At 48.1% G+C, this 24,622-nt stretch overlaps 1 protein-coding gene and 1 long non-coding RNA gene across 2 annotated transcripts in view; both read left to right on the forward strand.

The window, feature by feature from the left end:
- The window catches only part of LOC138511217 (uncharacterized), an 86,971-nt gene extending 64,402 nt beyond the window's left edge, over window positions 1-22,569 (forward strand). Inside the window, exon 4 of the long non-coding RNA XR_011280589.1 lies at window positions 22,541-22,569. This is a non-coding gene — a long non-coding RNA (uncharacterized lncRNA). The remainder of the gene's footprint in view (window positions 1-22,540) is intronic.
- A 1,048-nt stretch (window positions 22,570-23,617) lies between these two features.
- LOC138510662 (zinc finger protein 300-like) lies at window positions 23,618-24,277 on the forward strand. The gene has a single exon (XM_069626445.1). It carries the CDS (start codon window positions 23,618-23,620, stop codon window positions 24,275-24,277), a length of 660 nt encoding a protein of 219 aa, XP_069482546.1.
- The last annotated feature ends 345 nt before the right edge of the window (window positions 24,278-24,622 follow it).

The following is a 24,622-nucleotide window of genomic DNA, read 5'->3' on the forward strand; positions in this document are numbered from 1 at the left end:
GCCTTGTTTTTGTCTTTGAGTTCGTCTATCTGGCATTTGAGATCAACAAGGGCCGTTTCTGTCCCGTGTTGTGGTCGAAAGCCAGATTGGCGAGTTCCTAGTAGGTGATTGGCCTCAAGGTAGTCCTGGATTTGTAAATAAGCCACTCTATCCAAGATTTTTAGTAGGAATGGGACGGTGGTAATGGGTCTGTAATTCGTGGGGATGTCAGGGTTGAGAGTAGTTTTTTTTAGTAGCGGTAGGACCCAGGACTGTTTCAGATTGCTGGGGACCATGTTGTTGGCGAAGGACAGGTTTATTAATTTGGTGATAAATGGGGAGAGATCCCTAGCTGCATCTTTTATGATCTGTGCGGGGCAGCTGTCCCCCTTGCAATTCGATGGTTTAAGGGATGCTATAATTTTCTGAACCTCCAATATGGATACCTTTTTGAAGGTGAAGCCTGAACTAGTGGCAGTAGGTGGAGGGGGCGTGGGGAAGGAGGTGGGATCGAGAGTGAGTTGTTGTCGTTTGTTGTTGATTTTAGTTTGGAGCCCTGAGATTTTGTTAGCTAGGGCATTCTGGATCCCTGTGCACCAGGGTTTATCCTTAGTGCAAAAGTCAGTGGGGGTAATGGGGTTTTCTAATTCCTTTAGTATGTTAAAGAGCTCCTTAGTACTGGAGCTTGCCTGGGAGATCCTAGTATTGAGAGATTCTTTCTTGGCCCGTATAATCTCATTTTTGTAGAGGGTGGAGATGTTGGTGAGATTGGTTCTGTTATTTATAGAATACTTGATTCACCATCCTTTGGAATGTAGCAGGTGCATTTTTTAATCCAAAAGGCATGACCTTAAACTGGTACAAGCCAACTGGGGTTGAAAATGCAGTTTTCTCCTTGGCATGGTCTGTCAAGGCTATTTGCCAATAGCCTGACGTAAGGTCAAATGTGCTGAGGTACTTGGCTGCACCAAGTTTATCCACCAACTCATCTGTCCTTGGCAAAGGGTGGGCATCAGTCTTCGTGACTGCATTAGGAGTTCTATAGTCCACACAGAATCTCAAGTCTTTGGATCCTGCCTTTGGTACTAACACAACTGGGGTAGACCATGGACTAGTAGAGGGCTCTATTACCCCGAGATCAAGCATCTTCTTGACCTCCCCTTTGATATGGGTTCTCACATTTTCTGACATTCTGTATCCTCTGCTTTTGACTGGCAGACAGTCACCAGTGAGTATCTCGTGCTGTCCCCAAGGGGTCAAGCCTGGTGAGAGTGAGAACAGGGAGGCAAACTGATTTAACATAGATTTGCTCTCCTCTTGTTGCTCAGGTGTCAGATCTGAAGAGAGACTGACTCCTTCAATTTTCTCATCTAAAGGTACACCTCTGAGGAGATCAGGGAGAGATTCAATCTCTTCTTCCTCTGCTGCTGAAGCTAGAAGCAAGGCTCCTACTTCAGGTCTGGAGACGTACGCTTTCAGTCGGTTGGTGTGGAAGACTCTAGGAGCTTCCCTGGGTCTGCCCAGATCCACCAGATAGTTGACCTCCCCAAGTTTTCCAACAACTTTGAAGGGTCCCATCCATTTGTCTTGCAAGGCCCTCTGCCTTGTTGGGAGCATAACAAGAACTAGGAACAGTGAACAGAACCATGTTAGCCTTTTGATCATGCCAATGCTTGACCAAAGCTTGTCCAGCTTTCAGGTTATCACTAGCTTCTGCCATCATGTGTGACATTCTCCTTCGGAGACCTATCACATAGTCAGTCACTCTGACTGGCTTGAGGGGAGGAGCACCTTCCAATCCCTCCTTAATCAGGGCCAACAGACCTCTGACTGGATGGCCATAGAGAAGTTCAAAGGGAGAATAATCTACTCCCTCCTGAGGGACGTCTCTATAAGCAAAGAGAAGGCATGGTAGTAGAAGGTCCCACTTTCTTTTCAGAGGTTCTTCTAAAGCACCTATCATGCTCTTCATGGTTCTGTTAAACCTTTCTACCAACCCATTTGTCTGGGGGTGGTATGCGGTTGAGAACTTGTAAGTAACTCCACAGGTTTTCCACATGGCTTTCATGTAGTGGGACATAAAGTTTGACCCCCTGTTGGATATTACTTCCTTAGGAAACCCAACCCTGGTAAAAATACCAAGGAGGGCCTTAGCCACAGCCGGAGCCGTAACAGTCCTCATAGGAATTGCCTCAGGGTACCTAGTAGCATGGTCTACTACAACAAGGATAAACCGGTTGCCTGAGGAGGTTGGGGGATCAAGGGGACCAACAATGTCAATCCCTACCCTCTCAAATGGGACTCCCACAACTGGGAGAGGCACTAAAGGTGCCACATTCTTGGAGCCAACCTTACCAGAAGTTTGGCAGGTATGGCAGCTCTTGCAAAACTTATCTACTTCCGCCCCCATTTTTGGCCAATAGAAATAGAGTGAGAGCTTTTCCTTGGTATTCTTGAAACTCAAGTGACCAGCCAAAGGAATCTCGTGGGCTAAGTGCAAGAACTGTTGTCTGTTTTCTTGAGGTACTACAAGGCGTTTGTAGTCTCCAGGTTCAGACTCAGTTGGTTCACTGTAGAAGAGGCCATCTTCCCAGTGCAACCTATACTTCCCAGGCTCTTGCCCATCAGCCTGAGCAGCTGCCTGGTGGCGGAGACCCGCCAGAGTTGGACATTCTCTTTGTCCCTAACGAATAGCTGCCCTGCTGGGCCCACCTTCTGCCAGTAAAGACAGCTCAGGATGGTCCTCAGGGTCCAGATCTCCAATAAGTTCTTGGCCTCCAACTAGCTCTTTTTCAGAGTCTAGTTCAACCACACAGGGTTGTACCTCCCCCTCAGCTGGAGGTGGAGTTACAGGTGTAACTGTGGACAACCGAGGGGAAGCCCTTGATGGAAGCACTGGAGTGCTTGCTGCTGGCTTTTTCCTAGGAGTCTTGGGTTGCCCCTTTGCTCCTGATCTGGTAGTTACTGCAGTGAGTTGCTCCAGTGGTAAAGGAGTGATCTCTGTCATCATCTCCTTAGATAACCCTCACAGGGTTTTCTCTCTTGCAGGTTTTGTGAGCTCCTGCAACCTTTTACTAGGAGGTCTGGGGGTATGTGACACAACTCCAAGAGCTTTCAGGTCATTACCCAACAGAACCCTACCTGGTACTTCACATTGTATACTGACGGGTATCCTTACAGCCATATCATTACACTGGATGAGAACTGGTAACTGGGGACACATCTGCACAGGCCCTCCAGCTAACTTGGTGAGGTATTTGGGTGCCTTAGCAACATCCTCTGCCTTGAAAAATGATTCATACACCTCAGTTCTCCAGCATGGGGTCTGGCTTGGATTCACATGCTCATGAATATTCCCCGTCGTCAGGCTGGGAATCCTCGGTAAAGAAAAAAAAAACAGTATCAGTTTCGTTTCTGATCTGTCTTTCGTAGTAATAACCAATCACTGGTCTCTGCGTCATACTGACCACAGCCAATGACTGCCCTCTACCTAAGCACCGCCTCTGGCAGCCATCTTCAGATTTTTACCGCACGTTCATGTGTTGGGATCCTCGTGCTATTGCTCTCGAGCGTTAGTGCTATTTTTTCACGTTTTTTCTCAAAAACTTTGGTTTTTTCGGTCAAAAGAGCCTCAAGCTCCACCGACTCTCCATCCGATCAACAGGGACCCGTGTCGGATTCGTCTGCGCCCCTCAAGGGTGAAGATTACGTCGAGCTACGCTTTTGGAGGACTCCAGAAGCTTCTCAGGCCCGGACATGGCCCAGGAGAAGGGAAGCTCGACGCCCGGAAAGCTGTTCAGGGTCTGCCCTGGATGCCAGCTGCAGAACGTCTTTAAGGAGGACGAACACTCCTTTTGTCTCTACTGCTTACATGAGGACAAGACGCATGTGGAGAGGGACTGTGCGTTTTGCGGCAATATGTCGGAGCGGACCAAGAAGGACCGCCATCAACGTCTCGCCAACTGGCTGGAAGGGAAGAGCCCGTCAGGCGAGAAGAAGAGGAAGAAATCCGAGCGGTCTTCTAAGACCTTTGAGGACGCCCCGGCGACGGGGGTCCAACACAAGGCCAAGCACCGGGCGCCAGGCAGGGCGCACCCTCCCCGGCACCTTCAGCCACGAGCCAGCGCTCTGGGTCGGGTAAGAGGAAGGGCGAGCACCCGGCGAAGCTCCTGGAGAGGCCCCGGTCGAGCTCGAAGGCCCCATCGGAGGGGGAGCGAGGCAGTGTCCCCCCCTCAAGGATAAGGCGGTGAGCGCACCTAAGGTGGTGAAGGCCTTAATCCATCCGCCAAGCCCTCTATCGAAACTGTCACAGCGGCCCTGGCTCAGCCTGTGGAGGCTACACCAGTGGTGGCGACCTCGGGGCTCAGAGTCTCCCTGCCACCTCGGAGGGAGTCCTCTTTTATGCCCCTCGATAGGACCCCCGTGAAATCCCCAGCGGGGAAGAAAAAGGGGGGGCAGGGCGTCGTCGTAGATTCGGCTTCAACCTCGGAGGAAGAGCTGATCGAGGTCTTAAGCCACGGCCTTGGCGTGGAAGAAGACCGGCCCGTCAGGATGGATCCCGACGCAGGTGACGACGACATCGTCGAGGGTGCCGAAGGGGCCCCTGATCGCCCGTCGGATTCCCCTCTGCCAGCGCCGCAAGACAACTCGGCGGCCATTTTGTTGGCTATACAGTCCTTATGCTCAGAGATAAGGACGAGACTACCGTTGCCGACAGAGGAACCTCTCCCGTCGGGGGATCCTGAACCGGGACCTTCTGGTGTTCCCCCGCCCAAGAAAAGAAGGATTCACCCTCCACCTCCTTTTCAGCCGTCGCGCCCCGTCCAGCCCTCCTCCCCGCCCACCCGAGGGGATGATACGGGGACTGACACGGCAGCGACGGGCACGGACGACGAGGTATACGACGAGGATCTACCGTCGTCACCTCCCACCAGGGCTTCTCCGCCCGACGAGATTGGATCGTTCCACTCCATGATCGCCAGGGCATCCGAGCTTTTCCAACTCTGCCCTGAGGAGAAGAAAAAGGAAGGATTCCTTTATCAACGGCGCGAGGCCAAGAGGACGACGGTCCTCGCGGTGCCTCTACTGGACGACATTTGGGATGAGGGCCTCGCCCTCCTCAAGAACCCTTCCACGACGCCAGCTAGAAGAGACCGGTACGAGAAGAAGTACCGGGTCCCGGACGCGGCCCCCCTGTGCCTCCGGGCGCAGCCTACCCCGGACTCCGTCGTCTCCGCGGCGGCCAGGAAGAAAGCGGGGGGGGTGCGGCCTCCACATCGACTTCCCCACCGGACGGCGAGGGAAAGAAATTGGACGCTATGGGACGCAGGGTCATCTCGTCTGCAGCGACGACGATTAAAGCGGCCAACGCCTTGGCTATCGTGGCCCGCTACGACAGGGAGCTATGGTACAAACTGGCTCCCCTGCTGGACTTCCTACCGGACGACAAGAGGGCGGATGCCCTGGAGATCCTACAGGAAGGTGAGGTGGCGTCGGACCACGCCATCACTATTGCGACGGACATCGCCGACACTGGGTTTCGCCAGTTGGGCAACGGCGTGTGCCTTAGGCGGCGTGGATGGCTCAAGGCTACGGACTTCCGTCAAGACGTACAGACCAGAGTCCTGGACATGCCGTTCGATGGGAACAACCTGTTTGGGAAAACAGTGGACGATTCCCTTCAGGCCATTAAAGCGGACACTGAGACGGCCCGGGCCCTTGGGGTTCTGCAGCAACGACGGACGCCCTTTCGGAGCAGCGGAGGCAAGGGCGCCTCCAAAGGTTCCGGCGGCGGTTTCTCCACCTACCGTCAAGCGGCCCGCTCGTCGTCGTCTCAGGAGGCCTACAGAGGACGAGGCAAGTCTGGCGGACCCCGCCGTCGTCGCCAAGGAGGTCAAGGCGGCAAAGCCTCGTCGAAACAGGATTGAACCGGCCGTGGGGTCGGGCCCCCACCGAAGCACCCCGGTGGGAGGCCGGCTGGCGAGCTTCGTCAGCGTGTGGGAGTCCATCTCCACCGACCGTTGGGTGCTGGACGCCTTAGCCCGGGGCCACGCGCTTGAGTTTCAAAGAAGGTGCCCGCGCGTCCCCCCCGTGGCCAGGAAAGAGCTTCACGTCCCTCAGCTTCTCCTGGAGGTAAGGGCGATGCTCAGGAAGGGCGCCATCGAACTCGTCCCAAAGAGGCTTCGGGGCTCCGGAGTTTACTCGAGATACTTCCTCGTGAAGAAGAAGACGGGAGGATGGCGCCCCATCCTAGACCTGCGACGTCTGAACAAGTTCATCAAGGCGCAGACGTTCCGGATGGTCACCCTCCAGCACGTCCTGGGTCAGCTGGAGGAAGGAGACTTCCTGTCGTCGTTGGATTTGGAGGATGCCTACTTCCATATTCCCATCCTAAAGGGGCACCGAAAATTCCTCAGGTTTGTGGTCCAAGGGCGTCACTACCAGTTCAAAGCCCTCCCCTTCGGACTACGGTCGGCACCCAGGGTATTCACCATGTGCCTTGCACCGGTGGCGGCGCAGCTGCGCCGCGAGGGGATCCACGTCTACCCCTACCTGGACGACTGGCTCATCCGAGCCAAGACGAGGGAGCTCGCCGTGGAGCACACGGCAAGGACCGTCCAACTTCTCACGGACCTGGGATTCTCCGTGAACTACGCCAAGTCCCACCTGGTACCCGCGCAAAATGCACTGTTTCTGGGAGCGAAGCTCGACAGTGTCCCTTCTGGCCTCCCCGTCGGAGGAAAGGACCAGGTCCATCCTGGGCAAGGTACAGCGGATGTTGGTTTCCGACGCGGCCAAGGTGAGGTCCATCAAGTCCCTCCTCGGAATGATGTCTTCTTGCATCTACCTCATTCCCATGTGCAGGCTCCGGATGCGCCCGTTGCAGGAGTTCCTGGACGCGCGCTGGATCCAAACGACGGGCGGCTTCGAGGAGAGGATCACACTCGACGAGAGTTTCCGCCGAGCGGTCCGGTGGTGGGGCACCCGCGCGCATCTGACGGCGGGCATGGACTTCCAGACCCCAGACCACCAGGAGACAGTGACCACGGATGCCTCCCTGGAAGGGTGGGGAGGGCACACCGAAAATCTGCACGCGAGAGGCCTTTGGCTCCCGACGGAGAAGTCCCTCCATATCAACGTCCTGGAGCTCCGTGCAGTGTTCTGGGCCCTCAGGTCCTTCCTTCCGTCCCTCAAGGGCAAGGTGGTGAGGATCTTCACCGACAACACCACCACCATGTTTTACATCAGGAAACAGGGCGGAACCAGGTCCCCAGCACTGTCCAAGGAGGCGCAGGACCTGTGGCATTGGGCCGTCGCCCAAAGGATGTTTCTGGTGCCGTTTCATCTGGCAGGGATAAAAAACACCATCGCCGACTCACTCAGCAGGGAGCTGCACTCGTGCCACGAGTGGGAACTACGGCAGGATCTAGTGGATCGCCTCTTCCGACGGTGGGGCACACCCCAGATCGACCTGTTCGCGACGGCGACGAACTCCAAGTGCCGGAGGTTCGCCAGCAGGTTTCCCCAGGCGAGGAGCATGGGCGATGCTTTCTCGTTCCCCTGGGAGGGCCTGTTCCTCTACGCGTTCCCTCCTTTGCCACTGCTAATCCGGCTCATCAACCAGCTCAAGAGGTCACGGTACAGGATGATCCTCGTCGCACCTGCGTGGCCGAGGCAGATATGGTTCCCGGACCTTCTGGACTTGTCAGCGTCCCCGCCAATCAAGCTGCCGGTGGACGCGGATCTACTCTCCAGGGAAGGAGGCGCCATCCTCCACCACGACCCGAAATCGCTGAACTTGCAGGCCTGGCTCCTGCAGCGCTAGAGTTTGGAGGATACGACATACCGGCCGACTGCAGAGAGGTTCTTGCAAAGGCCAGGGCGTCCTCGACTCTTAAATACTACGGACACAAATGGAAGAGGTTCTCTGTCTGGTGCCACGCACAGAAGATTTACCCTCTACGGATTACGGCTCCCCAGGTACTGCCGTACCTGCTGACGCTGGCCAAAGCTGGACTGGCACACGCGTCCATCAAGATTCATCTTGCTGCGATCTCCCGATACACCAGAACCACGGGGCGGACGTCCTTGTGGTCTCATCGTCTGGTGAAAGAGTTCATGAAGGGACTGTTCAGATCGTTCCCGCCGGTGAAGGCTCCGGCCCCGGCGTGGGAGATCAACGTGGTGCTGACCAAGCTCATGGGACCTCCGTTCGAGCCTCTGCACTCGGCCCCGTTGAAGTTTCTGTCGTGGAAAACAGCGTTTCTTGTGGCCATCACCTCCGCACGACGGGTGGGAGAGATCCAGGCCCTTTCCTGCAAGGCCCCGTACTTGACTTTCCACGACACAAGGGTAGTGCTCAGGACGCACCCCTCCTTCATGCCCAAGGTACCGTCGGACTTCCATCTCAACGAACCCTTGGTGTTGCCTGTGTTCTTCCCGTCGCCTTCGTCGCCGGCTGAGAGGACTTTGCACTCGCTGGATGTGGCTAGAGCGCTGAAGTTCTACGTGGACCGCACAAAGTGTTTTCAGAAGACGTCACAACTCTTTGTGAACTTTGGACCTGTCAATCAGGGGAAGGCTCTCTCGAAGGCTTCCATTTCCAGATGGCTCTCCGGCTGTATCATGTACTGTCATCGGTTGGCAAACCGACCGCTGCCTGGCCGTCCGAGAGCCCATTCCACCAGAGCGATCGCAGCTACCACGGCGTTCCTTTCTGGTGTGCCCCTGCTGGACATATGTAGGGCTGCTACGTGGAGGTCGACGCACACCTTCACGAAATTCTACTGCGTCGATCGGGATTCCAGGGAGGAGTCCAGGGTCGGCCAAGCAGTGCTGCGCAACCTGTTCGCCTGAGGTGAGCCTGGTGAGGAGGTAAGATGCTTAATGTTGAGTTTGATGTAATGCTTAATGTTGAGCCTTTGCCACCTCCCGTGGTTGTGCATGTGTGTACTGCTATGTATTCTTTATTCATGAGCATGTGAATCCATGCCAGACCCCATGCTGGAGAAGGAACAAGTTACTTACCTGTAACTGTTGTTCTCCAGCATGGGTCTGGCATGGATTCACATGCGAACCCTCCCGCCTACCCCTCTGCGGCTCTTCACTTGGTCATACTGCCACTTCACGTGCTTCCAAATCTGAAGACGGCTGCCAGAGGCGGTGCTTAGGTAGAGGGCAGTCATTGGCTGTGGTCAGTATGACGCAGAGAACAGAGATTGGTTATTACTACGAAAGACAGATCAGAAACGAAACTGATACTGGTTTTTTTTTCTTTACCGAGGATTCCCAGCCTGACGACGGGGAATATTCATGAGCATGTGAATCCATGCCAGACCCATGCTGGAGAACAACAGTTACAGGTAAGTAACTTGTTCCTTATGCTGGCCCCAGTGTCTCTAATGGCAGGAGTCTCCTGACCATTCACCTGGACACTGTCTTTATAATACTCTTTAGTATTATCTGGGATAGAATTATACACATCTAAATTCTGTTGTTCCCACAACCCCAGAGAGACTAAAGAAACACTGGCTGAGACACCAATGGGTTCATCAGCCAGCAGTAGAAAGGTTCCACTTGCCATTGGGACTTCCTCTTCTGGAGCGAAGGTTAAGGAGGCAAGTTGGATCCCTGAAGGTTTACCCTTGCATCTGGGATCTCCTTTCACATGGTCAGTATAGCCACAAACAAAGCATTTACCGAATGCCTTCTGGAATGGTGGCTTGTTCTGCCCTCCCTCTGGTTTGGCACCAGAGGGTACACAATTCTGCTGTGGTTTCCCTTGTGGCTTACCCTTATGGTTTTGTTTGGGGCCTTCTTTGGAATTTGCAGAATTAGAATTCTCTTTGGAGTCCTTTTTAGGCTCTTTCCCCTCATCCTTTTTCTGAGTTACCCCAGAATCCTTGTGAGTGGCCCTGTTGGCAACCCACAAGTCAGCAGCCTTAGCTAGCTTTCGGGAATCTAATTCCTTTGAATCAGCCAAGTGCTGTCTGAGCTCAGGAGAGCAGGCATCATACATTGACTCCAACATAAAAAGATTCTTCATACCTTCATAAGTGTTCACCTTGTAACCCTTAATCCATCCCTCTAAGTTTTTCAACCCTTCACTCATCCAGGTAGCCCAAGGGGTACCATCATGCTTTTTGAGGGTTCTAAACCTCTTAAGATACTGGGAAGGGGTCTTCCCAAATCTAGCTATCAGAGCTAGTTTCACACATTCATACTCTTTCCTATCCTCCTCCCCCAACTCCATTACCACATCAGTTGCAACAGGGGGAAGCCTAGAGAACAACCAGGTGAGTAAGTCATGTCCTGTGATGTTCTGGAGCCCATGATTATATTCATACAGAGACAACCAATCGAACACATCCAACTTAGGCTCATACATACCAACCAATTCTTTAGGCATCCGGGGTCTTTTAGGACTGGATCTTCTAGAGGAGCCAGAGAGAGAAGTATTTTCGACAGACAATTTCTTCATTTCTAGCTCATGCTTGAGCTCCATTTCCCTTAGCCTTAGTTCTTGATTCAGTTCCTGGTGTCTTTGTTCAGCCTGAGTATTACGTTTTTTAAACTCTAATTCAAGTTTCATCTTCTCTAGTTCAAGATATTGAGGACTAAGTGTGGGACCTGGTAAAGGTCCAGTAGGTACAGCAGGTAGAGCAGACAGAGTCCTGGGGGGACAGTCACAGCAGCCTCACCCTCCTCTTCTGACTCTTCCTCAAGATCATCAACATTTGGTTCAGTTTCAATCTCAATATTGTTATCTACAGTTGCTGGAGTGGTAGGTTCCTCTGAAGCATCATCCAGGCTTTGATTAGCTAACAACCTTTCTATTCCATTTTCTTGCCTTTAGTCAGGAGATTCTTATGCTTAAAGAGAACTCTTAAACAATCAGGAGTTTTTATAGCAAGGGACTCTTGACTATAACTTTCCATAGTTAACATGTTAGAAATATTACTTTTTCAGTGCTAAGCTTTGTGGTTAGTTGCACTAAGGTATCCTAAAGCACTCTAAAATCTATACTCAATACAAATCGCACCGCTGTACACCAATGTTAGGCAGACACCTGTGCAGTTCCCTTTGGGAACACTGAAAAAGATTTAGGACTACAGGTGTTAGCAGTAAACCCACTGGGTAGCAGTCTGTACCACCCAGATTTACCTGGTAGCTGTGGCTGAGCAGTCAGACTTTCCTCAAGAAGAGTTAGGCAGTATGCAAAGTATACAAAATAGGCACTCAGATACAATAACACAAGCAAACACTGACCAGAGCTTTGGTATCAAAGTATATAATTATTTATTTAAAAACACACTGTTTGAAAGACTCCAGCACTCTTATTGTAAAACACTCTAAACACAGTTACTATATAATATATACAACCCTTATTCCTTATCAGATAAGTCTTAGTTAACCCCACTTATTTTCATACAGAGATGAGTGCTTAACTATAGATGGCACTCCAATAAGTTCATGAAGAAGGGAGGGAAAAAGACAGAATATGGAGAGATACACCACTCTAAGATTTAGGAACACTATTAGCAAGGCAGAAGAGCAAAAGTCACTTGTGAGCCAAAGTACATAAGCTGGGCCCACTCTTAGAGAGAGCAGAGCACAAATGCGCTCAAGATCACACAGTTACACTAGGCTTAGAAAGTCTTGCAGAGAGTTCGAAAAGAGTTTAGAGAGGCTCAGAAAAGTTTAGCCAGGGTGTCCCAGGCTAACCCAGGTTCGAAAGCCGGGGGCTAAATCTACCCCGTACAGTCGGTGGCAAGGGAAGCCAGGCGGGACACGGTATCTTAAGTGGGAAGTTGTTCCTGGCAGCGGGTGCAAGTCTTGTCGTCGTCCAGGGGAAGAGAAGATCTCGACTTGAAGGAAAGATGAAGGTCGTTGCACTGCCAGGGAAGAAACCAGCCGCAGAGTTTTCCGGTTAAAGGTATTACCCTTTATTTCGCGGTCGTGGTAAAACGTGGTATTCCGGTTGCCGGGGTGCTTGGCACAGGCAAGGCGGCCATGAGATGCGTTGGGAAGGCGAAAAGACGGTGAAACTGGTTATCCCCACCAGTCAAAGGAAGAAGACTCTCCGGCGGGAGATCTCCTCTGTCGTTAGGAAAAGTGGTGAGATGGCTCAGCTTCTCCCTCTTCGGATTCTTAGGTCCTGTGGCAACTTCTGGAGTTCCAGTCCCCAAAGCTCTGCTTTTATGCAGAAAACCCCCATTCACTCAGCATAGCTGTCACTCAAACATGCTAAGTGGTGAGCCAGCCGGCTCACCACTTGGGCCAATCAGGACAGAGTGCGACTTGAGTTGCCTAGGAAACTCAGTCCAGGGTGCCTAAATCCCCCGCCACCCCTCCTAAGTACCCTAGACAGAGTGGCACCACTTTGGAGGGCTTCTGTGGAGAAGCCCGCCAAAAAGTGGAACAAAGGGCTCGACTTGGGTTGGAGTCACAGAAGAGAACACAAAAGCCATTTTAGAACCGAGTTTTGGCAAAAAATACCAACCGGAGAATTAATAATAATTAAATAAACCGGCGGTATGTTCGAGGCTATCGTAATTAAATAAATAAAGATAGTAGCATCGAACAATGGGAAAATCCCATAGAGAAATATTTGCGGTTGAATATAAAAAGTAGTATCCACTGCCACCAGCCAAAACTCTATCAGGGGGGGCGGAGACGTGCCCCCTCGACTAACAGACCCCGGGGCAATCGAATTGCCCCAACCAGTACGTCCACAATATGATGGTTTGTACTGGTTCTGTTCAGCATTTAAGACTAGTAAAGTCAATGGTGACTTTACATGGCCTGGGAGACAGTAGTCAGTCCCAGGGTATGGAGTCTATACTGGGGGGGTCACTATGACACCCCTGTGTTACTGCACTGAGGGTGCTGTGTAACATACATCACAAAAACACATGAAGCCCTATGGAGTAAAAGACCCCATAGCCCATTAAACACATCTAAAGTCAAAGAAACACACTCAAATCATGCCCAAGAGTGAGGGTAAAAGAGTCTCGCTCTTGCCAGGAGAAAAAAATAAACCCCAAAAATCCAGCAAAGCTGCTGGGGGACTCACTAGGTTAGGAAATTCAGCCTAAACAGAGAATTCTCCCTAACAACAGAACTCTCTCTGTCTTAATGACGAGAAGACTGAGGTTCTCATTGTAGGATCCCAATCCAGAATAGGCGCTCTCCACTCTGATTACATATATCACTATAGACGGCACATTGATACCAGTACTCAATCATGTTAAAACTCTTGGCGTCTACCTAGATGCCAATCTCATCATGTGTAAACGCATATCTGCCCCCTCATCTTCTACGGCATACACAGCCAAACTCATTACTCTGAGCCATCAATACATTACACCCGCCAACTGCATAACACTTGCTAGAGCTTTGAAATTAACTAAGCTTAACTACTGTAACACCCTCCTTCTAGGAACTTCTAATGCCAATACAAGTAAACTACAACTGCTCCAGAATAAAGCGCTAAGAGCGGCTTTAGGCATAAAGAAATCAGACCACATCTCCAAAATTAGATAACAAAATCATTGGATGCCTATCAAAGCCAGAATCATTTTTAAAACTTTATGCGTTGTTTACAAATGTCTCACTAACAAAGCCCCCAGCTACCTTAACAATGCCATAAAGCAAAAAACCACCATCAGAGCACTACCCGAAATTCAGCGTCACAAGAGCACCAAAGCAGGAGGGAGCAGTTTCAGAGTTCTGGCCCCCACCCTGTGGAACTCCCTACCACTTAGAATCAAAAATGAGGAAACCGTTGCTAGCTTCAAAAAATCACTGAAAACATGGCTGTTCAACAAATACTGAATGACTAGGCCATCTCACCCTCATCACCTTACCTAAGGACCACCAATGTACTGTTTGCATGAGCCCTTTGCATTACTGTTATTCTATTTGTTTTTTCCGTAACGTTGTACAAGAATTTTAATAAGCTGTCTGTAACCTCGCCGTGACACCCATGGGTCTGGGCGTGTAACAAATGAAATAAATAAAATAAATTTAAATTACACCGAGGCAAGGGAGGCATGATGCCGAGAAGATGCTGGATACATTAAGAAGCTCAAATATTTCGGGACTATGGAAACTGATAAATCAGTTTGCTACTCCGCAGGATTCACTAATGATAACGCCTATATTACCTGAAGCGTGGATTTCTTATTTTGACTCTTTCCGTGATCAAGCCAAAAAAGTTTCAACATCTAACACCCCTAAAGCCAGTGGGGGCTAATAGACACCTCTGCTTAAGCAGTCACGGATGTCATCAAAAAACAGTCTCGCTCGAGAGCGTGTGGCCCAGATGGGCTCAGCAACATGACCTTAAAAGAAGACATAGTGCAATGGGCTGAATTTCTGTCAATTCTCTTCGCTTACATCTGTAAATCTCAGAAGATTCCTTCTTCGTGGAAAGAGGTGATAATTATCCCGATCCACAAAAAGGGCAGTCGGCTGGAACAATCTATCGTCCGATAGCCGGGTTGGACGCCCCGGGGAACATTTTTTGAACTTTAATATTAAATTCCCTACGAGCATGGGTGAGTTTCTGGTCACTTGGACCCCTGGCAATCAGGGTCTGTGAAAGGGATTGTGACAGCCCTCACTATTTTTTATACTAAACTTATTAAAGAGTCGCACTGAAAGGAGAAATGATCAGAAGATTTATATTGCGTTTATCGATCTCACGCAAACCTTCAATAGCATTTCATGTCCCTTACTATGGGCAAAACTCTCCCAGTGGGGGCGTCCCACTGCTTTAGTGGCTCCTATCAAGTATTTCCATCAAGACACTACCATAAAAGTCTGACTCAACAAAGCAGGCCTGTTAACTAGACCAATATCCACCAATAAAGGCCTAAAGCAGGGCTGTCCAATCAGAATTATTCAATCTTTTCATATCTGATGTAGATTTAGCATTTGCAGACATCAGATGCTTCCCCCCATCATTAGCTGATATACAACTCGGAAGACTCATATGTGGACGATGTGGTCGATATTGATCAGACACCGGTGGGCCTACAGAGACAACGAAACTCCCTACAGACGTATGTTGGCAAAAATGGACTTGCCATCAATCCAAAGAAATCTGCCATCATGCCCTTTGGCACTCAAAAAGGGCTAACGTGAGCTAAAAAATTATCTTGGTCTTTGCTAGCGGTCAAGATCCCAGTTGTTCATTCACTTGTATACTTAGGGGTTTGCCTGAACACGAGTAGGGTAGACGCCCCGAGGTACCAAGTTTTGGCCAAAAAAGCCATGAATCTGGCAAGCTTGGGAAAGATCCTGCTCGATCGATATTGTGAATTCAGTCTAATCCCTCTAAATTCTACAAATCCAAGGTCGTTCCCATTCTAACATATGGAACAGAAACCACTCTTAATTTTGATATGAAGAATTGGCCAAAATTGGAGGGGGGCTTCTGGAAAAAGATATTGAGACTGCCAAAAGGCACCCCGATTCAGGCTGTGAGAATGGAATTGGGAGACTGACCTCGTTGGCAGCAGCAGAATGGAAGGTGCTTTCCTTTTACAGAAAATGCATAGAGGAAACCACCAAGGGGGGGGGGGTGGTTGTGTGTTTGAAAAAAGCCCTAATTGAACACAGAGAGCTGGGACTGATCCAGTGGGAAGTGCAGTGCCAAAATCTTCTACTATGTTTGGGGGAAACAAGTGACACTTTAATCAATATTCCTGATAAAGTTTTTTAAAAAAAGCTGTTTTCTCAAGATTGGTTTAGAATGGAGGAAGAAAAATGTGTCTATAAGGCCTATAGAAAATCGTGGAGGATAACAGAAAACCAAATTCATTAACGACCTATCTACGATTATTTCCCATTGTTTTTTTACAGACCAGTTCTTCAGGTTTCGACTGAACCTATTGAAAACAAAGGAGACCACATGGTATAGAATCCTAGAAGAAAGTTCCCCAATATGCAGATTATGCAAAGAAGATGATTCCATCTAAAATATGCAGCACTTGGTCATGGACTGTTTGGCTCTGTCATCACAAAGAGGGCACTTAATGTCTGCCGTAACAAGCAAATGCAAATACAGACCCAAGGACCTATGGTGGAAAATTAAGTTGTCAGGTGAGAAAATACCAATAACTTTGTGGCCTTGTTGAAACTGTTAATAGTCATTCAAAGGAAGGTAGCGGAGGATACATGAACTTCTTTCTGTTCTTTTCTATTAATGCTCATTTTATTTCACATTGTCTGCTTCATGATGTACTGAAGGACGTTGTGATCAAAGGTTGTTGATAAATATAACCACTTGAATCACGTTAACTAAATAAAAAATAATAAAAGGAGCAAAAACAGGGTCTCTTGCAGTGGCTATAGCGACTCAGGAAGGTGGGTGAGGCGATGAAGACTAGGTTCCCACTATTCAAGGAGGGTCTCCCCAAAACGGCAGAATAAGTTCCAGGAGTTGGGAATGGGACGGTAGCACAGGCTACCTGTGGAAAGGTGAGTAGCCCTCAGGGGACACTAGTGCGTGAAAAAGGATGGCTGCGCTGGGGGCCACCAGTAAAGGTTTGTTGCAAGTACTCACCGACCCCAGGCGCACTCCGGACCAAACATCAGCAGTCGAGTCCACTTGGGTTGCAGGTTCAAATGGGATTATTCTGCGGCTTTCAGCGGCTGAGTTACAGCGATGATTCTGTGACGATTCAGTTGCGATTTCTCCTCTCCTGATGAAGGGATCCAGCTCGTTTCACTGCAGCAGGATTCAGGGCACAGAGGGGCACAGCAGCAAGGCACCTGGAAAGTTTGTCACCACGGCTGGGCGATATGGTGACTGTGTGCACTTCCAATTCCAGACCTAGGGCACCTGAGTGTACGAAACTCGGCAGGTGAGTGCCTTGGGCCTACTGCTTACGATCTATCAAGGTTCAAGTGATGACTCAAAACGGCGGCGGTTTTCATAGAAAAGGTCCTGCACAAGCTTCTCAGTTCACTGGTTGGCCCAGGAACACTTCCGAAGAGGCTTGCTTGCAGGTTAAGATGAAGGTGCTGTGAATAGTTCCCAATATACAAATGGGTCGAAGCGCCTTTGCAGACCTTCTAGTTCGATCAGATGCAGAGCGGTCCTGCGGGACGACAGCAGGCTCAGGGAACCAAACCTTCCAGCGGGTCACCAACAGTTCCTCGACTCGGCTTCTTAGTTTCAGGATGCTTGGATCCTATCCTAGGTTCAGTGAGAACTCAAGAGATTGACCTGGTATGGGTGTTTGGAGCCTTCTCTTACCCAGAATCTCCTCTGCGCCAAAACAAGGACCCAATGGGAGATATGCTCACATACAGACACACCAGATGTGGACCAATCACGGACCACAGTGGTCCCAGTCATTCCCAGCACACCAGACTCTCTGGCACCCAGGATGTGTATTGGAACTGGACCATCCAGCCCACAAACTAGAGGCACACTCGAGGCATGCAGAAGCCCGCAAAAATTTGGCGTTTCGCAGGGAAATGCATGACCAAATAAGGACTGTCCCGGGTCTGCTCGACCTGGGGAAGGCAAAGGACAAGATGGCCAACGAACCTCGTGGCATGGCCATTTTAGAGCCAGGCCACCTTCCTGTGCCAACTGCAGTAATTGCGGTTTTCATGGCAAAGGGTTAAAAATATGCCAAAGTAAATGCTGCCACCAGCCCTATCCAAGGTACATCTGCACTTCTACCAAAAGATCATTTGAGGGATTCTAGGGCCTTTGGAAACGAAAGGTAGACGCAAGCACACTGTACTGTAAGGTACTTAGTGCACTTGCATCATGTTGCAAAGAAATTGCAACATTGCAAAGGACTAAGCGAAACAAAGTCTCCCAGTACTGACTGTCTTTAAGGGCATATCAGTTTCCCCATAACAAAGTGAGTGAAAGCCCAGCGGAGTGCAGCAGAAGGCTGTGCTCCACTGGCAAAAGTCAGGCTAGGTTTGTCGGACAGCAGCAAAAAGTTGGTGGGTACACAACTGGAGGGAAAATTACACATAAATGGGAAACTTTCCTAACAATGGCCCTCTCCACAGGCCCACCATCTTAACCATTATTCCCTATGTTAGTGTGTCTGTGGTTCGGTTGCGCCTCCCTTCGTTCAACCGTGCCCCCCTGCAAGTGCTACACTGCTCCTTCAATATTTACATATTAGTCGGCTCAGGCCCTTCTGCGATTTCCACAGCTACAATAAACAAAAAACAGACTAACTCCACTTCACCACAACAAACTACTAATGCATGTGCGTTATCCCCTTTTCGTTACAACTTCACTACTCCTTAACCTAAAAAATGGTGCAACTATACCAATTGCCTGCACTACGCACAACTCTTGTCTAACAAGGTCTGCCACTTATTATGCACCCCTCTTCTCTAATGCAGATGTGCCACCGCCCACGTACTCCCTATCGGGTAAATGGACCTAAAATCTAGGACTACTACGGCCAATCGCCCTCCACCTCCTGAGTGTGTCCGATAAACACCATAAAAACAATTACCCCCCTACCATCCTCCAGCGCGTTCAGGTACACTCACGTATCCTTCTTCAGAGATTCTCAAGTCCTCTCGGCCCTGAGGTCTTCCTTTAAAGGCCAGTACCCCCTTCCGAGCTCGGGGGGAGCATTTTGACCAGGCAGACCTTTGCGAACTCTCTCTGCACAGCCTCCTCAGTGTTGAGCTCCTAGGACTGGCCAGCAAACGCTGTCCCGCCCCCCCTCCAGGAGCACGGCTGGAATTCCTACGTCTGGTCGGGAAAACCACAGTCCCTGTACTGGCCACCAAAAATGTACTGTGGGTTGCCTTCAAAACAACAATAGAATATAAAATTACAAAAGCAATCCAAAAAGCAGTCTACACCAGTCATCCTTGTGACTGGGAGACTTAAAACAAGTGGAGCAGCTGACTGAGGCGCGCTGCTGGAGGGAGAAAGCTGAATCCCTCTGTGAGATCAGAGAGACCGGGAGGCTGGAGAGAGAGCAGTGGATCCGACCGGCTGCAGTACCCGAAAAGAAACAGAAACCGACCGCGAGAACAAACCTGTTACAGGGATTCCAGAAGCTAAAGGAGGGCTCCTGTGCATTTACAGGTGTTTGGAGGCACCCTTCGCATTTTGGGGCCTGAAGACATGAAGCAGAAGAGCCCAGAAGGTACATCGAGAGTCATAGAAGCCAAGAAACTGAGAGGGAAAAGCTGAACCACATTACCGGCTTGCCACCAGAGAAGTAGAATACACTTTCCGGAGTCCACCCGGGGGAATCGGGGACACCGGGGTGTTTTGGCAGGCAAGACTGAATGAGTATTAATGAAGAAGCATATGAGAGAGGAAGACCAAAAGAGTATTACTTCGGAAGAAAGTACAGATGAGAAACACAATGCTTTGCACATGTAAAAGAAGTACTGGCAGGATAATATACCTGCAGATATAATCTTAGGAAAAGTAAGAGACTATCCAGTTTGGAGGGCTGTGCTGAGCCGATGTGAGAAAAGCCCTGTCAGGGAAGTATACCAGGAAAATTAAAGGTGTAAGAAAGATACCTATATGTGAAAGCACTCACAGGAGAGTATACCAGGCAGTTGCAAGTGTGTGTATAAAAGAAATCCCTGGCAGGGAAGTACACCAGGCAAGGAACTTTGAACATTGTATAGAAAGTACACGACTAAAAGAGGTCCTGAGAAAGACTAATCCGGATTAGTAAAAAGGCTGTGCTGATCATAGGAAGAGGAGTGAAATCCTGTCAGGAGAGTACACCAGGTATCCTAATGTACTGCGGTTTGCCTTAAAAACTTGCAATAAAATTACAAAAGTAATCCAAAATGAGAGCGTGCACCAGGCCAGAAGTAACAGTTTATTCAGTACCCCGAACACAACTGGGAAAGCAAGATTCACACATACAACGCAGAACAGAACTGCACGAAAGGCTCTGTCAAAGATATGCCCCTACAACACAAGCTTTTATAATCATGCAAACTAATTAACATCAAAACACACTGCAACATTAAGTCAGGCCTCCAAGAGAAAGTTATTGGTATGAACACTTTATTCCCCTATAGTGGGACATACATATTCCTGAAATGATTGGGTCTCGATAATCGTACCACACTACCCATGACCACTTCTGTGATGTCCCAGTCCAACCCACAATTCCAAAATCATGGTGCCTAAACATTGAGACATTTGAGATGACCAGCAGATCTTTATTTATCCGCCACCGATCATCTCCATCCATTTCTCATGAGAACACTACCAAGATTGACACTGACTGAGCCTTGAACCAGTAACAAGTCACTGTTTTAATGGTGCATAATAGGAACTCTTCAAACCACTTCCCAGGATGAGCTGTACTGAGGGGCAATCTGAAACCACCATAGACCAGTTTCCATAACTAATATATCGAATTATAAAATTATGGTGTATTCATTGCCTTTCTCCGGCACCCTTGAGCTCTGCTTCATGACCCTGAAAGTGTCAAAAGGCTGCTCTCTCATCAGCCTGGGACCATGTAGTTTGCAGTGTGCTGTCAGTTTCTGCGTCTACTAAGCAAGCTAGCCTGTTTACAGTGCCTTGGTCTAATGTTGGGCCCTTCATACTTACCTGTAACCAATCTGTATCGCCTATGTTTGCTTAATATTCATTTGGGGCATTCTCCAGCCTAGTGCACAGAACTGTGTGGCCATCAACAAAGCCCCCCTCCCTTCTTAATGAGCTACTCTGCCAGCTGATGAGTTTGCGCCTTTTGTTCCGCGATGAGCTTGCATTTCCACCCCACTAACAAGACAAAGACAGAGAGCCAAGTTGTTTTGTATATCAGTTGTATCATTTATTAAGAGAAACCTAGGAAGTGATATTGTTGAATAAAGCACCAAGGGAAGAAAAATCCAGAGGAAGGGAACCACAGTCTGTAACAATTAACTCGATCCTGTTGAAATGTATAGTTACACATTTTCCTTTTATGGACATATATGAACCACTCGAGGCCAAAGACACCCTTTACATTTTAGAGTTTATTTTACTAGAATGTGAGCGCCAGAATACTACTTTGGGCATGAGACAGTTTTGCTTTATACGTTCCGATGCTGACAGACCCTTAGTTTTGGTTTTAGGTAGGTCCAAACTTGTTAGGAGGGAAAGAGGGGCATTTCCCCACCCACATTTATTTAAGTCAAAGTATTTGACCAAAATCATAACTCCCTTTTTGTCCAACTCTCATTCCTGGCTCCTCACACTTGGTTTGATGCTGTTGTGTCCCGAGAACAAGACTAGACTAAAGTATTTTTTAGTAATATTGTCTCTTTGACCTAGTTTAATGGGCCTTACTGACATTTAAGACCCTACTATTTACCTTTTTAAGACATGTACTTTGAAACTCAACATGACTGTATAGACAAATGACAGAATACCATTGTTTTCATATGCAAATTCTCCCTTTCATCCAAATGTCTGCCTATTCTGTGTATTACTTTACAGATGTCAGTTGCTAGTTCTTTCATAGTTTGTATTCTCCTTTATAGAAACTTGATTGGACATTTCTTTTATTAAGGGTACAAAGGTACTATTGTTTGAATGTTGGCTTGCTAGCTTAAACTCCCCCTCAGAGTTTAGCCTGTCCTTGGCCCATGCTTCCTCCAACAGGAGAAAGATGTGTACCTTCATGTTGTGCCTGTTTCACGTTTATGATTGGGATCACGACTGATTTAGTATTAGTGTGGGGATGAGAAACCCATACTCAGGCCTACACTCATCTAGAGTAGTAGTCATTTTGTCTCAGTTGGTAGATGTGCACGTTTGGCACTCCTTTGTGCACGCTTGGGACCCTTTCCATTAGCTCTGTAGGGTTTTCCTATATCGGAAGACTCTGTTCCTTCAAATGTAGGTGATGGTCATTTAAGATTGCCTGCACTGTGCTTATTGGAAGATAGACTAGTGCTGCTCACTTTAAACTTAAAATGAGTCTTCAATAATTATGCCAGTTCTGTATTTGAGTTTGGATTAATGTATATTTGTCAAAGGTAGGTAATGGTTTAATCGCCTCCATACTTGGCTATTTAAAAAGGTGTGTAAAGACTGACTTACTGCTGACAAAGTGTAAAGCATATGTTCTAATTCATATAGTGACATAAACTTTTTATGCATTGGCAAATACATTAAATTTGAGAACAATTTAATTTGTTTACCAATGCACAAACAGCTACATGAAAGTTTCAATGCCAAGATATGAATAAGAACATATGATTTACACTTTATCAGCAGTACATCACAGCCACTACACATCTTTTCAACTTTGCTTACTCCTAATTAATACAGTTTCCCTTAAGAATATTGTTTTTGTTATTTCATCCTGCTTTGGAAACGATGTGTCTTTCTGCTCCGGTAATATGATTGCTTATGTTAAATGTAGGATGTAAATATAACTGAATACCATTGTGTCTGCTCCATATCACATTTGCTTTCCTGTTAGGCCAGAGGTATTATAATGCCTGTTTGAAGTCCCAGCATGTCTTTGATAGTTTACAAATGGCAACTAATAATGGGAATCTTCTTGTGTTTTAATAGGTGGCTGATAACCTGACAAAGCAATAACAGTGAGTCTGAACATATATTATAGACTGCAGCAGTGCAAAGTTTAATTGGTGGATAAAGTGTTTTCTTCAGATCTTAATCAACAACTCATGAAGCCATCTGTCATTTTAAAGTAATCCGGAACTTGGATTCAAGAAGTCTACTTAATTCATGGCCATACAACACATTATTGGTAACATCTTACTCTAGCTATATAGCGTGGTGAATCAGTCAAACTAACATACAAATCTATGCTAACCGGACAGTAAAGCAAACTGGAGTCAACATGTACATATTGTAATACAAGCCTATCCTTTAGCCTGTTCAGGATAGAACAGCTACTGATATTTAGTGATATTTATACATATACTGATTGTAAGGCGATTGTTTGTAAAGGGTTGAATGAAAATCCCCTGTGGCTGGAAATAGGTAAAAAGCAGATTCCATGCACTGAAGGTCCTAAATGCTTTAGTGAGAAGGAAAGTCTTGTTTGCCACCAGAGAAAACATAAAGGTGAGAAAGCACAAATTTAATGAGAAAAGCTTCAGTTAGCAAACTCCTCTTTACCACCAGAGGGAACTTAAGCATGGGAAACAACATCAAGGCACTGGATGTAAGAAAAGCTTCAGTGAGACGAAAACTCTAATTTGCCACCAGAGGCCACATACACATGAGAAACCTCATAAGTGCACTGAATGTGGCTTCAGTCAGCAAGTACATTTAATTTACCACCAAAGAACACATACAGGAGATAAACCACATCAGTAATCTGTTTGTGGGAAATGCTTCAGTTGAAAATGTTCTTTCTTGTCACCAGAAAACACACACAGGTGAGAAACCTCATCAGTGCACTGATGTGGTAAGAGCGTCCTACAGACAGCGACTCTTGGCCACCACCAGAGAATGCATACTGGAGCGAAATGTCATCATTGCACTGAAGCTGAGGAACGCTTCAGTTGAGACCGTCATCTTATATGTCACCAGAAAATACTAACCGGTGAGAAACCTCATCAGTGCACTGAATGTGTTAAAAGCTTCCCAGAGAAGAAGACGCTTATTCACCACCTGAGAATGCATACTGGAGCGAAACTTCATCATTGCACTGAATGTGGGAAAAGTTTCCGTGATAAAGGAAATTTTATTTACCACCAGAGAACACATACAGGTGAGAAGCCTTACCAATGTACAGAATGCGGGACATGCTTCAGTCAGAAAGGTAATCTTACTCTTCACCAGAGAACACACACAGGTGAAAAACCTCATCAGTGCCCTGAATGCGGTCAAAGCTTCCTTGCAAAGAAGACTCTTATTCGCCACCTGAAAATACATACTGAAGAGAAACCTCATCAGTGCACTGAATGTGGGAAAAGTTTTCGTGAGAAAGGAAATTTAATTTACCACCAGAGAACACACACAGGTGAGAAACCTTACCAGTGCACTGTATGTGGAAAACGTTTCACTTGGAAGAGAATTCTTATTCTCCACTACAGAACACATACAGGTGAGGGACTTCCTAAGTGCACGGAATGTGGGAAAAGCTTCAGTCGGAAGGGAAATCTTCTTCTCCATCGTAGAACGCATACAGGTGAGAAACCTCATCAGTGCACAGAATGTGGAAAATGCTTCAATCAGAAGAGTCATCTTACTCGCCACCAGAGAACACATGCAGGTGAGAAAACCTCACCAGTGCGCTGGGATGTGGTAAATGGGTTGGTCAGAAGAGTCACTTGACCAGAAGAGACATGCTGGTGAGAACCCTCATAAATTCACTGAAAGTGGTCAAAGCTTCAGTTGGAAGTGATCATTTATTTACCACCAAAGAAGACACAGGCAAACAACCTTATTGTACGCTGAATGTGGGGAAAGCTTCAACCAGACCTGAGCTATTCTCACTAGAGGGCGCATGTGCAGATGAAAACCAGATCCGTGCCCTGAATGTTGAGAGACCGTTTGTCAAAACGATCATGTTCTTCACCAGGGAACATATACAGGTGAGAAACACCATCCCCCCGCTACATTTTGGAAAAGATTCCTAGAGAATGGAACGTTTATTCATCATGTGAGGACACATATAGA

This window comes from Ambystoma mexicanum, chromosome 6p (assembly GCF_040938575.1).
Source record: "Ambystoma mexicanum isolate Mex_15411 chromosome 6p, UKY_AmexF1_1, whole genome shotgun sequence".
Classification (NCBI taxonomy): domain Eukaryota; kingdom Metazoa; phylum Chordata; class Amphibia; order Caudata; family Ambystomatidae; genus Ambystoma; species Ambystoma mexicanum.